This window comes from Oryzias latipes, chromosome 23 (assembly GCF_002234675.1).
Source record: "Oryzias latipes chromosome 23, ASM223467v1".
NCBI lineage: Eukaryota > Metazoa > Chordata > Actinopteri > Beloniformes > Adrianichthyidae > Oryzias > Oryzias latipes.
This window is the reverse complement of record NC_019881.2, coordinates 15930618-15947928: the sequence shown is the minus strand read 5'-3', so window position 1 is coordinate 15947928 and position 17311 is coordinate 15930618. Positions and strand designations below refer to the sequence as shown.

General features: G+C 37.5%; 2 protein-coding genes across 6 annotated transcripts in view; one reads left to right on the top strand and one right to left on the bottom strand.

The window, feature by feature from the left end:
• Positions 1–1048: 1048 nt before the first annotated feature.
• Positions 1049–14123, top strand: LOC101155736 (protein arginine N-methyltransferase 8-B). 2 transcript variants are annotated; one of them, XM_011491148.3, is made up of 11 exons: positions 1049–1477; positions 1666–1801; positions 2292–2516; positions 3555–3710; positions 6309–6372; positions 6904–7046; positions 7319–7406; positions 8777–8892; positions 10280–10367; positions 12112–12233; positions 13479–14123. In XM_011491148.3, the coding sequence occupies exons 2-11, from the start codon at positions 1733–1735 to the stop codon at positions 13560–13562; spliced, it is 1155 nt and encodes a 384-aa protein (XP_011489450.1). In that variant the 5' UTR covers positions 1049–1477; positions 1666–1732; the 3' UTR covers positions 13563–14123. The 2 variants fall into 2 exon arrangements, with proteins under 2 accessions (XP_011489450.1, XP_004083213.1); XM_004083165.4 differs by having other exon boundaries at positions 1050–1477; positions 10217–10367.
• A 1853-nt stretch (positions 14124–15976) lies between these two features.
• LOC101155481 (ras and EF-hand domain-containing protein homolog) overlaps positions 15977–17311 on the bottom strand; it is a 17046-nt gene continuing 15711 nt past the window's right edge. For 3 of the 4 annotated variants that reach the window (XM_023952305.1, XM_023952307.1, XM_023952306.1), the window contains exons 16-18: positions 16905–17006; positions 16707–16783; positions 15977–16582 (exon numbers count right to left, since the gene is read on the bottom strand). In XM_023952305.1, the coding sequence (XP_023808073.1) occupies positions 16492–16582; positions 16707–16783; positions 16905–17006 (270 nt within the window). In that variant the 3' untranslated portion in view covers positions 15977–16491. Of the gene's footprint in view, positions 16618–16706; positions 16784–16904; positions 17007–17311 lie in introns of all 4 variants that reach the window. The other variant, XM_023952308.1, reaches the window with a different exon arrangement.

Genomic DNA, 17311 nt, shown 5'->3' with positions numbered 1-17311 from the left:
AGTAATAGCAGCAATCTGTGACCTAAAAGAAAAGAGGGGCAGTGATTATAGGGGGGATGCGCTTGAACAGGGGAGAAAATGGCCAATCACCTTGAACTCTATGGATCCACAAGTGCAGTAATCAAAAGGCAAAGCTTCACCACAGGAGCAAAGAAGTCACAGTAAATGGTTCAAACAATGGAAAGGAGTTCCTTTCATCAACTCTGATCTAAAAACATTCTTCAATGACACATTCTTTTATAGAAACAGTAGATGTTTTACTCCAAATGTGAGATGTACATCTTTTCATGAAACAGAGATTCTTGCTAAGGGCAATGCATCATTTCATCCTTTAACACATCATCAATTTAATTTATAGGAATAAATGGGTTTATTTCATGCGCACATTTTAGCTTGCCCAGCAAGACTATACTCTGCTTTTTCTAATGAGACTTTGATCTAGACTAATGACACGATCTGCTATGTGCTGACGCTATTGCTGCGTCTCTCTGTGCATTTTTGATTTGACACAAGAAATCAGAGGAATTACATAAACACTCCTTTCAGGATTAAAAAAAGCCCTGCAGCTCTGCCTTGTTTGCAGTTTTAAACATTCACAACCTGTTTATACATTGCTGAATGTGTAAATTGGTAAGTTCAAACACAGGGTTTGGAGGATGAGGGGAAAACAAAATAGATGCATGTTATCTGCAGTTTCTGTAGACATTTTTAAAACTGGCTGCCAACAAAAAGATGTTTATTCCATATTAAGAGTGTTAATGAGATGCCAAGAAAGCTGCTTGAGTTTTGAGGCTTTAGAAATGAGAATTTTCTCAACTTGACAGCTTCCTTAAAGGTTTTCACTTAAATAAAAATACAATTTACAACGACTTTTACATGGGATTTCTCCTTTTTCAGATTACAGTCTCCAGTAGTTGATCAAAATCAGAACGGAGCAACGTGTTTTGAGTTTAATGTGCAGACAAGTAATGCAGAAATAGAAGGTGGGGGTTACCTGTGTTATATAAGGGGGTGGATGGGCAGCACATACCGCTTTCTAGAGAGCGTGTGGGCTCGTTCTCTGTGTGAGAAAGTCTGGCAGGGGGGGCGCACCTGTCTTTACAAGACAATATTATTTTTCTGGCGGATTTTTTAAAAAAATTAGGAACCTATTACCACAAACCAGGTGCTCCATAGTTGGAATCCGATTAAACTTTCACTCAGGGAAACCGCTTCAAACGTGCTTGAAGAAGACTGCGTTGCGCGCATAGATGGAAATTGGGCGACTTTTTGCGCGCCGCTGCTGTGGTACGCCGCGTCTTTCCGCGCGCTGAAGATGTCGAGGAAGATACAACAGTTGGGGGAGTTTTGTTTCTGGAAGCCTTCTTTGGTCGGTGGGAGATTTGTGACACTTTGCATCCTCTCCGGCGGGTATGGTTGCCTAGATGGACCTCCACAATAAAAGCGGCTGTTAATGGATGAACCGAGTGTTCTGCAGGTATCGAACCTCCAACCCGGATCACCTTGTTCCCGTGCGGATTCCTGAACGTTTGCATGATTTATATCACAACTTATTTTTTAATCCCCCAAACCTGCGGTTCTCACCAAAGTTTTCTGACTGGGGTTTATTATTATTATAAATTTAAAGGAATTCTGACCCCCCCCCCCCCCCCCCCCCCCCTGCAGATTGTCGGTTGGATCGTGTAGCTTCCGCACACTTGAAAGAGTTGCTACCTAAATCTCGTCGGCTCTGATGGGACTCCGGCATTCGTCGCGGTGTTTGCTGCTTCGGCGGAAGATGGCGGACGCGGACAGCTCGGAGGTAGGGACCTTGTGGTGTCCTGTAGCCGGTAAAAGCGGATCCAGGACACTTAGTGCGTTATCACTTCTTCTGAAAAGACTCTATATGTTTGATGTACATCTTTTTCCCCTCATCATTGGTTTTTAGTTTGTGGAAGTCGGGCTTAAAGCAAAGTATGTTTCTCAGTGTCCTGCAGATGTTGCGGCTGAGTCTGCAATAAAATAGCTTGCTGGTATTATTATAGTGGCAGATAGGATGCTATGTTTCTAGAAAAAAGGCATTTGGACTTAAAAAAATGCAGATGCATGGATGTGCAGTGCTATTTTTGTCCGCTGTCCTTGGTGCTGAATCCGAACGTGCCTCTCTTGGGGAATAGTCTTCATAGATTCTCACCATTTGCAGTCTGACATGTCAAAAACTAGTGTGGACATTATATACTTCATTTATTCTATTAATCTTCTCTCTATATATTAATTATTTAAGTTCTTCTTTCCCTGTTCCTTCTTCACAGAGGCAACAGCCTGTCATGTCTCCCGCTTCCCAGTCTGCTCAGCCTCCCTTAATGCCTAAACCAGTGCCTACTACCCACCACGTGCCCTGTATCCCCCACACACCTCATGTAGGAGCTCTGGCCACCTGTCCCAGCCGAGGCAAGATTGCCAAGTTCATCAGCCCTGAGGAAATGACATCACGGGACTACTACTTTGACTCCTATGCTCACTTTGGCATACACGAGGTAGGCAGATTAGGCTCCCAGCAGGAGGTTTGGTATGATCAGAATAAAAGAATGATGCCAGATGTCTCCTGCTAATTCTGCCAAGAACTTTGAACCGTAACAGCATGATTTTCTCTGCTGATTTTAATTCACGATTTCTACTGAGACCAATGTTTTATTACTACAATTAATTTTTTAAAATTGTCTTTAATATTAATTTAGTAACAAACAAAACCAAGAAAACAATGTGTATTAGCAAAATGCAAGAAAGATTTTTGTTAAAACCTTTTAGACACAACCAAATTTAATTGTAAATATCCCAAGATATATCAAAATATTTCAATCTCTCCAAAAAAAAGAAAAAGAAAAAAACTTTAAGAGTTTATTCTTTCAAATTAAAAGCTTTTGTCCGCCTACACAATTTCAAAATATATATTTTAGTAGTTCCCAAGGGAATATTGAGACTGATTGTCTATCTTAATGAAATGTGGCCCACAAAAAGGACACCGTTCTACATTTTTTTAAAATGAAAAAGCACCCCCAGAGGCTCAATAATGAGCCATTATTAGCTTACATCAATGAAAACTATCTCGGTCACCATCTTACAAACAACTGCAGTGAACTGCGGATGCTTTAGCCTAACTAATGACCTTCTTGTGAGGGCAAGATGGTGGAAAAGTTTGGGAACACAAAGAGCTTTCTTTTTTTTTTTAAGTTGTATCCATGTTTAGCATGTGGGTCAGCTTTTTGTCAGCTTGCAGACAAAAGAGTGTCCTGCTTTAAGAGTTCAAGGCGAGATGGAGAGAAAGTGGGATGTGTGATTGGGTTAAGGGAAATGAATATCAGGTGGTTCCCAAAGGCTTTGTCTATTTCTTGTCTATTTCAAGAAGCTTCTCTTCTCTGACTCGAGCTTTTGACCTAAATTCTGCCTTTTCTACCTCATCATATTGTGAAAATTGTGCTTACTACATTTGAATTTGCTTTGTCACGTTTTAAAAATACAATTGATTTTCCTCTTTTTTATGTTTCATAGCTCTAAAGATTGTGTCTTTGATGCAGGAGATGTTAAAAGACGAGGTGCGGACGCTGACGTACCGGAACGCCATGTACCACAACAAGCACGTGTTCAAAGATAAAATCGTCCTGGATGTTGGCAGTGGTACAGGCATCCTCTCCATGTTCGCAGCCAATGCTGGTGCCAAACACGTGTATGGGGTGAGACAAATAGGTGCACCCTCAGTCCGCAAACAGATGCTCTTATGTGGCAGCTGTCTGGGTTGTTTTTGTTTCTACTAAAGACAGAATAAAACAGAAATCTTTTTTTTTGCATTGCTGTTGTTATTGAAAAAATTGACACGTTTTATCAGAATACTTGCATTACTGTCGAGTGCCAGCAAAAAATCAATTTAAATGTTATGATTACAGTAAAATAAAGTAGTACAAAGATTTTAAAAAAGCAAGAAGAAAATATGTTAGTGTAGATTTAATTGTTTATGAAAACTGGAATTATATAACAGCACTAGGTAAACAGGATTAGTCTATCAAACACCAAATGAAGATTAAAAAAAATGTATATATACAGTACAGACCAAAAATTAAGACACACCTTCTCATTCAAAGAGTTTTCTTTATTTTCATGACAAGGAAAATTGTAGAGTCACACTGTAGGCATCAAAATTAAGATATGTGGAATTATTTACATAAAAAAAGAGTGAAACAACCAAAAATATGTCATATTGTAGGTTCTTCATAGTAGCCACCTTTTGATTTGATTACTGCTTTGCGCACTCTTGGCATTCTCTTGATGAGCTTCAAAGTCACCTGAAATGGTGTGCCCTGTCAGGTTTAATAAGTGTGATTTCTTGCCTTATAAATGGGGCTGGGACCATCAGTTGTGTTGTGCAGAAGTCAGGCGGATACACAGCTGATAGTCTGACTGAATAGACTGTTAGAATTTGTGTTAAAAAAAGCAGCTAAGCACAGATAAACGGGTGGCCATCATTACTTTAAGAAATGAAGGTCAGTTAGTCCGAAAAATTAGGAAAACTTTGAAAGTGTCCCCAAGTGCAGTCACAAAAACCATGAAGCACTACAAAGAAACTGGCTCACATGCAGACCGCCCCAGGAAAGGAAGACCAAGAGTCACCTCTGCTGTGGAGGATAAATTCATCCAAGTCTCCAGTCTCAGAAATGGCAGGTTAACAGCAGCTCAGATTAGAGAGCAGGTCAATGGCACACAGAGTTCTAACAGCAGACACATCTCTACAACAACTGTTCAAAGGAGACTGTGTGAATCAGGCCTTCATGGTAGAATATCTGCTAGGAAACCACTGCTACAGAAAGGCAACAAGCAGAAGAGACTTGTTTGGGCTAAAGAACACAAGGAATGGACATTAGACCAGTGGAAATCTGGGCTTTGGTCTGATGAGTCCAAATTGGAGATTTTTGGTTCCAACCACCTTGTCTTTGTGCAACGCAGAAAAGGTGAACGGATGGACTCTACATGCCTGGTTCCCAACGTGAAGCATGGAGGAGGGAGGGGAGGTGTGATGGTGTGGGGGTGCTTTGCTGGTGACACTGTTTGGGATTTAGTCAAAATTGAAGGCATACTGTACCAGCATAGCTACCACAGCATCTTGCAGCGGCATGCTATTCCATCCGCTTTGTGTTTAGTTGGACCATCATTTATTTTTCAACAGGACAATGACCCCAAACACACCTCCAGGCTGTGTAAGGGCTATTTGACCAAGAAGGAGAGTGATGGGGTGCTGCGCCAAATGACCTTGAGATGATTTGGGGTGAGCTGGACCGCAGAGTGAAGAAAAAAGGGTCAACAAGTGCTAAGCATCTCTGGGAACTCCTCTTAAAGCTCATCAAGAGAACGCAAAGAATGTGCAAAGCAGTAATCAAAGCAAAAGGTGGCTACTATGAAGAACCTAGAATATGACATATTTTCAGTTGTTTCACACTTTTTTGTTATGTATATAATTTAACATGAGTTAATTTATAGTTTTTATGCCTTCATCTACAATTTTCATAGTCATGAAAATAAAGAAAACTCTTTGTATGAGGTTTGTCCAAACTTTTGGTCTGTACTGTGTGTGTGTATATATATATATATATATATATATATATATATATATATATATATATATATATATATATATATATATATATATATATATATATATATATATATATATATATATATATATATATATTTAAAAAGACTTCACCTTAATGCTTTTATGTCTTGCTTTTTTTTCTTTGACTAAGAGCTCATTTTTGTTTGATTCTGAACATAGGTACAAAGTGTCTAAATATTAATGACTAATGTAAGTAATGTCAAATTAATTTAGGGGGATTTTGAACATTTGTTGGGTGCAAATATACAAAATAAAAATAAAAAAGGTTATATTTTAGAGGTAAAGACTGATATAACTATTAACTTCCCAGATATCTACCACAGCATATACCACAGTGAAGGTAAAACACATACCGGTAATTGCATTTTTCTCACCTTTGAAAGAAATATGACAAATCAAGGATCTTTTCATAAACGTATCAGTTGCATTTATCATATTACAGTATAGATAGATAATAGTTATCCCAGGTATGGAATTAGAGTAGTTTATGTGAATAAATCCTCAAAAAAGGGGGGAAAAGTGGTCAATAACGTCTTTGCTGCACATGTGTTTCTCCATTTTTCTCTTTTTAAAGTTGCAATTAAAAAACAACAACATCCTATATGTGATGCATTGTGTGAAACTACTTCTTAAGTTCTCATCCAATATGTTGTCTTTGTGCGTACAGATTGAATGCTCGAGTATATCTGAATACTCAGAGAAGATAATCAAGTCAAACCACATGCACAATGGTGAGTTGGGTTCACCATTTCTCATTTCCCAGTATTTACGTGGGTCTGTCTAAATGCAGAAGCGTGCAGTGACATCAGGGTTAGGAGGAGCGTGGAAAATCTGCATACTTCCACTATTATGGTCACGCATGTCAGTGTTGGTCACGGCTGTGCTGGTTAACTGGCAGCTCGTTTCTAAAGTCAAATAATCATCATCTTAGCCATCAATCTAAATTCCTCCAGCGTGGCAGACTTCCTTTGTGGAATACCACCCTGAAACTGACACATGGAGTACAGAGAGTTGGTCCTTCAAAAGTGTGACTTCAGACAGGATTTGTTTTAATATTTTACATTGAAAATGTGATTTTTAACTGTAGTTTTACCTGTTACCTACAGAACTCAACTTAATAACAACCATAGTTTATAAATATTAATAATTATCTGAAGAAATTTATTATTACAGAAAAATAAGACTCAGAAAACACGACATCAAAAATACATGTATGAAAGTGAAAAACAAAATTATTTTCTGCTGTTTTGTGTCTATCACAGCCATCACCATCTTCAAGGGCAAGGTGGAAGAGGTGGAGCTGCCAGTGGAGAAGGTGGACATCATCATCTCCGAGTGGATGGGCTACTGTCTGTTCTATGAGTCCATGCTGAACACCGTCATCTTTGCCAGGGACAAGTGGCTGGTACGAGGGGCCGCTGGAGGCCAGAAGATTGTTTTTCAGTCTTCAATGAGGGGATCTTTAACATGTCTGACATAATTACAGACTACAGAGAGATTAAAGGGTTAGGATTATATAACAAGATTGAAAGCTAATTATCAGATTATTTCATTTTTTTGGCATCAATGAGGCTTTAAACCCGTTGTGTCTACACCCCCCTGTGTTCCTCCTCATTAGTGAAGTGTAGAGATGATGCTGTGTGTACATTGTGCACCTAACATTCTTTTTGTTTCCAGAAACCTGGAGGCCTGATGTTTCCTGACAGAGCTGCTCTCTATGTGGTAGCCATCGAAGACAGGCAGTACAAGGACTTTAAGATTCATTGTTAGTAATTATTCATAATTTTTTTGTTTTTTTTTAGCTCTGTCTCTGTAAGCCAATTGTTAAGGTGAACCATTTTGTCATATTCTGAAACATTAGAGAGTAAGCATTAAAAGTAAAGTGATTTTTTTTCGTTATTTCCTTTTAAAAAGGACAAGTATTTTGAAATTGAAGCGATTTAAGAGGAAAACAAAACATTGTTTTTTAAGATTTAAAAATATAAAATCTAGGGGGGAAAAAAGTCCTGCCTAATAAAATACCCATAGGGTTGTTTTCAATGACAAGAGCTGTAAAGGGGACCCCAAAGGGCTTTTCTGGGAAAATTTGCTTTCCTTGTGACAAAATTCCTGATATGCAGAACACACAGATCAGATCTCTGTCAAATTCCTCACATGTAAACATTTTTGTCCCTTTTGCAGTTTTTATTTGAAATGTCATTAATTATTTGCTATATTCACTAACCATATGTTACCCAACCATATCGTTTTTTTTATTTCTAAACAATATGAAAGTGACATTTACTATTTCTTTTTGTAGAATTCATAACAAAGAGTTCATAAAACACATTTTCGTCATTCCAATGTTCTCATAATCCTTAAGAAGTTAAAGGAAACAATTAATACAAATAGAACCACTATTGGGTCTTTAAAAAAACGCTGATAGAAAATGCCTTAACAAAATGTAATATTCTTCTTAACTCTCTGCATGTGTTTTAATAGCTGTCACAGTGGGAGTTCTGTTCTTAACTTAGTAATCCACATCAAAGTATTAAAATTAAAGGTGTAAATCGGTCTTGTATTTGGCATTGAATCTGGGTCAAAGTTTTCTATCGCCACACAGGTGGCTTTCTGAGTTTTATTACAACTCAAACAGGGCCAGAGGAGGACATTCTTTCACATAAATCCCCTAAAAATTGAGTCCAACCAAACGGAAATTTCCAGCTTCAAAAGATTTCTTCATTGTTTTGCTTAAAGTTATTTTAGAGAAAATTTGATTTTTCTACAGAGAACTAATACTGTCTAAGCAGGGTAGGACCTCATCTGTCAATACTGTGGATCCCACTAGTCTTGGTTTAAAACTGAACAGTGTTACACTATTGAACAGAATTGTGCGGAAAAAGGTTGTATTCCTACTGCAAGCTAGTAAATTTGCATTATAAGTGTCAAAATTAAAGAAGTATTTAATTTTATTGCTTTATTTTATTACACTTTATTTATTAAAAGCTAAGTAAACGGTTGATTTATTTTCAAATCATGGTGAAAATGAATTGTGGCATCTTTGGTTATCACTCCCTACAACTTGGCACTTTCTTTGTAAATATCTGAAAATTCTACAACAAATTTATATTTTGATTGACGTTGGCATGTTTGCAGGGTGGGAGAACGTGTATGGCTTTGACATGAGCTGCATTCGCAACATCGCCATCAAAGAGCCTCTGGTGGACGTGGTTGACCACAAGCAGGTGGTGACTAACTCTTGCCTTCTTAAGGTTGGTCTAAGTTTATTTTTTCCCCGACATGAGGGTGGTTGTCACGTCTTTTTTTTTCTTCTTCCCAGCCAGCTAGAATCCTTCATCTACTGAGAAACTTTTATGGTGTTGCTCCAAAAATAATCATGAATTCTCCAACAATTTAGGAACACCGAGCATTTCCAGCAGTGCTGTACATTTACTATCTGCTGAGACTATATTCTAGCACATAATAGAGGTTTGTGGTGGGCTGTAATAGACTGCAGCTCTATTTCCATGCTTGAGGATACAACGGTGGCTTTTCTTTCATGTCACAAATGAACAGCGAATGAGAGCACTGGCAGAGGTGATGGCTGTTTTTGTTCATCTCCTCTACCTTTTTGTCATTACTTTCAATGCCCCTCTCTCGAGTGTATGAAACGCTTCTTTCCATTTCGATTATCTGATGCTGCCATTTCTCTATCTCTCTATAACTTTTCGTCTCCTTGTAATCACTCGTTTTTCCTCCCTTCGTCTGCTTCGATCGCGGCTTTTAACAATGCCAGGCCTCACCGGTCTTAACAAACAGGGAGGTCCGATTCCATTTCACTCGGGAGCAGGCTTTGAGTCGTAGCTCACAATGAATTGGTTTTTCCATCACTTCAGTAGTCAGTAGTAGTGTTAAGAAAGGTAATTCATAGATTAGGTTGAAGGGCGGCTAATCAGTTAGCTGTTGACATCCTGTCTGAAAATGAATTCTCACTTCCCATTCCTCTTGACTCTGTTAAGGGGTCACTCATGTCCCCTGTTGCCAGCCACTTCTTAAATCAAAGTGTCATTCATCCCTCACATTCTAAATGTTTTCTTTTTAACTTTGATTTGCCACAATTTGCCACATAAGATACAGGCCTATCGTGCTAGCGCTGCGTGGTCAGCCAAGATGAACAGGTTGTTGAGTAAATGTGCTCACACCTGCCCCTTCCTGCTATTTTGGTTTCCCAGATGCCCAGAGGGTAAAAAAAAAAAAAAATGTCATGCTCATCTGCGACGCTGTATTCATGAGACGGTGCTTCATGTGGCACACACACACACAGGAACCGTCCCTCCCTAGAAGACTGAAGGAGGACACCCACACAGCATGTGTACTGTTAGCAGGCTTCGCTTGCCAGCCGTGACTCAACCTGTGGGCTTTCACACAAAAATACTCTCACATGGACAATGACTGGGGTAATTAATCAAAAGACTTTGGCACAGACATGCAGTGCATTTGCAAGAGATGGCAATTTTGTGGCGGCAGGTTTCTGTCCCTGCATTTCTGTGAAAAAAAAAAAAAGCCCTACTTGGGTATATTCTTTTAATTTTTTAGGAGGTGGACATCTACACTGTGAAGCCAGAAGACCTGTCCTTTACCTCAGCCTTCTGTCTGCAGATCCAGCGCAACCATTACGTCCACGCTTTAGTCACTTATTTCAACATAGAGTTCACCAAATGCCACAAAAAGACCGGCTTCTCCACAGGTGAGGCGTCTCCCTCCATTTTTTTCTTATCTTTTTTTTTGTTTTTTTGTCTAAGAACTGAATAAGAGTCAGTTTTCTGGACCCAAACTGATCACACATTACGCAACAAGACAGTCACAATACAATATGTCTGCCTTGTTGAAGCAGCAGACGGGTTTCATTGTAGCATTTAGAGATGTGGGAGCAAACTGCATTCAAGCATTAAGTTATCTCTTAGATAGTAATAAATTATGGCTGTTGGTAGAATTTTGGCCTTGTACTCAACACAGAGGAAGAGTTGGTGTTTTTAAGTTGACAGAATCAAGTGAAATAAAAAAAAACAGCAATTTCAGGCACAGAAATCTTAGGATCAGTTTCCACATTTTTAATATTTAGAAAATTCTAGTATGACAATTTGTCCAGCTAATAGATTACTTAAAACTACTGCAATAGAACTGATTAGTCTTCCCAGAAGTCTCTCATAAGGTAAACATCTGATCAGATAATTTAGAGATGAAAAGACAAACTCTGAATAAAATTGTGTTTTTGGTGTTTTTATAACACGGGGCACTTTGGCACTTTTCTGAAGATGGAGGATAAAAAGAAAACAAGGCTTAAATCTACGTTTCTGAATATTACTATATTCGAGAGACCTTTTCAAAACACGGAAGGGCCATTCGTTTGAAAATCAGTCACGAAGGAGAAATTATTAATTCGTTTGTGTCCGGACGGAATTTGACTTTCATATGTTGGAATAGAGAAGTGACAGAAAGTCTGGATTTGCACCACTTAGACATTTTGCACCAAGACTTTTCCAAATGTAAGCTGTCAGCGCGTCCGTGAACACGCATCCCATGCCCCGTGTGTACGTAGCATGACGGGCTGTAAGCTAGTGGGAGAGAGTATAAACAGTGATTTCTAATGAACTTCTGCTGCTCTGCAGAAACTATGTCCTAGAAAACAACAGAGGTTTTTGGATAATGGCTAAAAACAGCAAGAGAACACTGGGAATGCTTTGAAAAAGATGATTGGAGTGGGTCTTTAAATATTTCTTAGTACTTATGTAATAAAACCAACAAACTCAATGTAAGAGACTGAAGATTTCACTAAAATAAAAAAATATTTTAGAACTAATTGACTTTACTTTTCCAAAAAGTGAAATTCTTTGATGTTTTTACAGTATTCTGAAGCGGGCGTTTGCCAACTTCACATTCCTGTCCATTCTGCAGCTATGTGGGCGTTAAACATCCCAAATTAGATTTTTTTTTCTTTTTTTACAACATTTTTCTGATAATGCGTGATCCCAACTGTTTTTGTGCCAGTAAAACCACCATTCAACGCAAGCAGTTACATAAACCTGTGCTAATACATTCCACCATCCATCCACTGCTTACATAATGTTGTGTAGAGGAGGTTCTATGTTTGGATGTGTGTGTTGGCCCGAGGCAGAGCATCACTGAAGGAGCTCTCTCGCCTATCTGCCTCTGTATTCCTTCCATTTGGATGCCTGGATCTCTGCCAGTTTACTTTTGTATTCCTTCCATGTTTACATATCTTAGACAGTTTAGGGCCCACCAGAAACGTACAGGACATATTTCACAAACTCCATTTACTTCTTCTTCTTCTTGTTCCTTCCTTCTATTTCACCCCATTCCCTTTTAACCTCATTTCACCTGTGCTCTTTTCCTGTCTCACCTCTTCCTGTTTCCATCATCCCATTTCTTTTTTTTTTAATTTTATTTCTCTGCTCTCCCCCTGTCCTCAGCTCCAGATGCTCCCAGCACACACTGGAAACAGACTGTTTTTTATTTGGAGGACTACTTGACAGTCAAAAAAGGAGAGGAGATATTTGGTAGCCTGTCTGTCAGGCCCAATGAGAAGAATGTGGTAAGACTCAAGAGTTCAGATTACAAAAAACACTGGTTTGATTCAGACGATTCAGATTACAAATGAAAACACTATTTTTATGAAATACCCAGTAAAAAATACTACATTGACTCTTTTTTAAACATTAGTTGCTTTGTTTTTTTTTTAAAGCTCTTTGAAATGCATTTTAAAATGCAGAAAGAAATGTCAAGGATAGGAAGAGAACATCTTTAAAAAATAAGTTTATCTTTCCACATAAGATGATATTTTATTTAGGCTTCCCAACCTTTATTCCACTTCATTGAAAGCAAAAATTTAAATTCAATAATTAAAAACTTTTGGGATGAATTCTCAAGCATTTGTGGCAGAGTAGTTGTAAATCCCCATTCATGTTGTTTGTATGGAGTCCTATACTGTTCATAATTAAATAAATAAATATTTAATTAAATAAATAAATATGACCTCATGCAAATACACAATCAACCAATAAATCTCTCATAAATATATAAAAATAATAATTTAAATAATTAATTTTAAATAATTTTAAATCTGTGTGCAGGTTTTTCACCATTTCATGATCTTTTTATATATTTATGAGAGATTTATTGGTTGATTGTGTATTTGCATGAGGTCATATTTATTTATTTAATTAAATATTTATTTATTTAATTATGTACAGTATAGGACTCCATATGTTTGTGCTTCACATTGTACTTCTTTCTAATTTGTATTATTAACATTATTTATTATTATTTTTTACATTTATAGTAAAGAAAATACCATTGGACTGAATTGTAATGTTTATTCTATCATTTCTAATATGTAATTAAACTAAACTAAAACTCTTTACTGCAGCAATTAAAGCAAATATTTACTTCAATAGCAGCTCCTCTGAAGCCTATTATCTCAAATTTAAGCTTTAAAACATAAAAAAATAAAATAAAAACAAAACTGAGAATAAAAAGGAATAAAAGCCAAAAATGTGTATTTTAATACTTGTTTTTTTAATTAGTAAGTTATGTTCTCATAAGCAAAGAGTTCCTCGTACTTGCATTTTTGTGTTCTCTTTGGATATTTGAGTTTTGGTTGCTTAACCTGCACATTACCTTGATTTTAAATATTTGTCAATTGCATAATTTCCAAATGTTTCTAGACGTAGCCTACATGATAATCTGAAATGACATTTTATGTCTAGTTTAACAATAATGTTGATCTACAATGTTGATCTCAGTCTTTTTACTTCCGTTCTATTTCCATTTTTCACAGCGCGACCTTGAGTTCACGTTGGAGCTGGACTTTAAAGGACAACTATGTGAAGCTGCCATTTCCCATGATTATAAAATGCGCTGAAAGCAAACGAAAAGCCAAGAAGCGACCCAACTCTGAGCCCCCGCCCCTCTAACAAATGACAAACAGTTAGAAAGATGGGCGAGGGGCTTCGAGTGAGCACTCTGATGCATTTCTATTATGGTACAAGACAGCAATTTGATCAAGATGGATTTACAAGTGCGTCTCAACAATTTACAAAATCTATCCAAAAAGTTTTATCTCAGTTATTTAGTTTAAAAACAAAAACTCCTATATTTAAATGGAATCATTACAGGCAGAGAGACCTGGCTGCAGACAAGATGGTGTTGAGAATTGTAGAAAACCTTTCATTAAAGCTTAAATTAGGAAAATCCATAACTGTTAGAGTCACCAGTTAAAATAACACATGTCCCTCATCCCTCCGTCAGATGGGGATTTGGCGCTGGGGGTCTTCCCTTTTTACTCACTGCTACTGAGGGAGTCCTGGTTAGTTTCTTTTCCTCTGCTTAGTAATCCGCGTAAATTCAGCAGGTCGTCTCGTCTGATCTAAGGTTGAACTCACATCCAAATACTAGAGTCATCCTCCAAAAAAAAAAAAAAAAAGATAGGCGGTTCTGTCAGAAAACCTGGAAATAGTGCCAGGTCTTCTCTCTACCATTGACTCTGTTGGTTCTCCTTTAATAGTGGACAGCACTCATTTACTTGTGAAAAGTCACATCCTTCTTTTTCCAGTTCTGTTTGAGCAGTTGTAGCACAGCAGTGAGCCCAGCACCTTGTCCTTTCCAATATGGTGCTCAACTTTGCATACGCAGCACAGCGACTCTATCCTATACAACTCATGTTTTTTTTTTTTTAACTTGTCCTGTCCAACAGCTGGGCAGGCAGATGAGAGCTGAGGGCCTCTTGCTCTTGGACATATTTTACTTTAACAATAGTGGTTATTAATCTTCATACAAACCAGAGGTATGTCTGAATAAACCCCTTTTGTAATTGAGGCCAACCTTTATTAATTTCAACCATGTTTGATAATCTTGGGTGTTGGACCGGACGGAAAAGGAAAGAAGGGAAGAAGAGAGAGGGAAGTTAGAGAGAGGGGGGGGTAGGAGGGTGATAATAGGAGGGGAGGGGGGATAAGACCATGAAGCAACTCATGGTTAATGTCTGCAGCCAGGTCCCCTTGAATTTCAGTCCTCAAAGGTCAGTGTCCTTTTTTCCTGCCCTTGCTGCTTCTCATTCAGCTTTACAGAGTTTTAATTTTCTATTAATCTAAATAAAATAAATAAAACACCAGCAATTTATCAATCTATATGTAATGCATCAATATGTCATGTTTGTTTTTTATTTTAAACTAAATTACTGAGAAAAATAAAACATGTTGAAAATATTCTAATACATTGAAATGCACTTGTAAAAAATAAACATATCACTTAAGTATAATTTTTAGGCAGGTTAAAGTGTAGGGAACGTTGAATATTGTGTGGATGGTTTAGTGCCATTCTGTTTAGCAGATTACCGGTGATGCAGTGAATCGTGTGATGCAGTCCGACAGTGGCCGGTGTGATCCAAACAAGCAAGTATCTTCTCAGCAATAGTGCCATCAAATGATGGACAGGTGCACATCCTTGAATGTAACGTCCTACATGATCTTGATTTTTCTCCTGTGGAAATGTTTAAGCTTTATTATTAGGAAATGCAAAAGAAAATAAAAGCAGTTTAACTGTTACCATGTCATTGCAACAAATGAAAATAAAGAAATTGATAACTGTAATGGTAAAAATTTCCAAATTGTGTGTTTCGTCTGGAGCCAACAGAGGAAAAAATGAATAGATTCACGGGGAAATCTGTTTCTCTCAAGTGAAAAATAACTTATCCATTCATTTATTATTATTTAGGTTTTAAACCCCTACTGGGCCTTAATTTTAATGTTCTATGTTTCTTCAAGACAACATTTTTTTTTTTTACTATTTAACAATGTTCAGAAGTATTCAGTCTTTGCATATGAAAAAAAGCAGCTTTCAGGGTATTTGTTAGCTTATTGATTTCCCTGTGTTGCAATTGTGGGTTATCTTGAGCTTTAAATGAAAGACATAAATACGGAATCGAATTTTTTTTCTGTTCTTTCTTTTCTTTTGAGGGGGAGTTTACAGGAAACATCCAAATGCACCACAAAGCCCCTGTTCAAAGTGGATGTCAACAAACCATGGAACAGATTTTCTCTGTGGCTCCCTTTTTCTTTAGAGTTGACCACAGACAAACTGTGCATTTCAGGAATGGGGAACGCCTCGATTGTATGAGAAGTACAGCAAATCATTGTGTTGTATTGTATCACCTAATGTTTGCATGTTGCTAACTGAGTAAAGAAAAAAAAAAGATGTGGAATAGGATTGTACTTATTACTTTAACCCATCATGGCCCAGATCAAATGTGCTTTGGCATCTGAATAAAGCAAGACAAGGTTTCAGAAGACAAACAAACATATATGCAGGATGTCTTTATTTCATTTGTTAATCAAGGAATATCAAAAAATTAGAGGTAACGACAAATAGAAAGTCTTAATAACAGACGGTACGAGATGTTAGGCTAACAATCCTTAAAAATGGTTCAAAAGTGTAATTTTTCTCTCAATTGACTTTCTGTTAAACTGTTCATAAACCATTTGTCATCACTATGGAGTTGGGAGCATTGATATTTACAAGAATTAGTGGTCTCACTATTGAAACTGCTGCAAGTTTCTTGCTTTACAGCATCCTTTCCCCCTAACCTGACAATGTCATCCTTCACGCAGACATGAGCATATGCACCACGTCTCTGGGTCAAAATGAAAAGTGCTTGTTAACACCAATCTGATTCTTACTTTCCTTTTGTGTTGAAGATGCAGTATGTTCGCTGACAATCGCCTGAGTACTTCTTATATCCAGCATGTTCGCTTGAATTCCTCCTGGCTAATTTGCTGCAGCTGGATGGTGCTTTTTCACTTGCAGCAGGTTTTCTTTTTAATGGGGTGAGCTGCAGTGAGGGTGACAGTTGTGTCTCTCACCCTGTCCTCCTGCTCAATTAATACTCTGACCCAAAAGAAGAAGAAAAAAAAGATAATTTCCTGCAAAAATCATCACATTTGATTATTTTTCACATTTGTTTTAGATTCTTAATTTTAGGAATATTTTCTTTTATTATGCACCATCTTACCTGGCCAGGTGAGTCAGAGACTCTGTCACGTTCATGCCAGTGTAGGCGCTGACTTCATAGAACATCATGTTATTTTCCTACATCGAATATGCACCCAAAAGCGAGTCAGACATACTGACAAACTTAATATCTAATACAATTGTTAAATCAAAATATAATTACATTTAACACATTCCGAAATCTATAGTATGAACTTACAAAAGCCAGTCTCTCCGCTGCTTTAAATGACACCTCCCTCTCTTGTTCCATGTCCATTTTGTTGCCCAAAAGGAGAATAGGGATCCCTTCTCCTGCCGCTTCCTAAGAAATGAAAAACTATTTATGTGAGGATAAAAAAAGAGCCATAATGTTCTAACATCTACTTCTGTGAAGTCACAGTGCCTGCCATGTTTGTGCAGACCTATTTGGGCATTTTTATTTTCATCACTGTACTCAACTTTTAATTTTAATTATTCAGAATTTTAATCATTAATATAAAACAAACGCTTCAAAGGTGAGAAACAAAAGGAGAAAGTCTAACCATGGCAAAAGGTAAAAGAGTAAAAATTTGATAAATCGACCCATGTGAGAGGTGACATATTGCATCATGGGAGCTGATTGTCCAA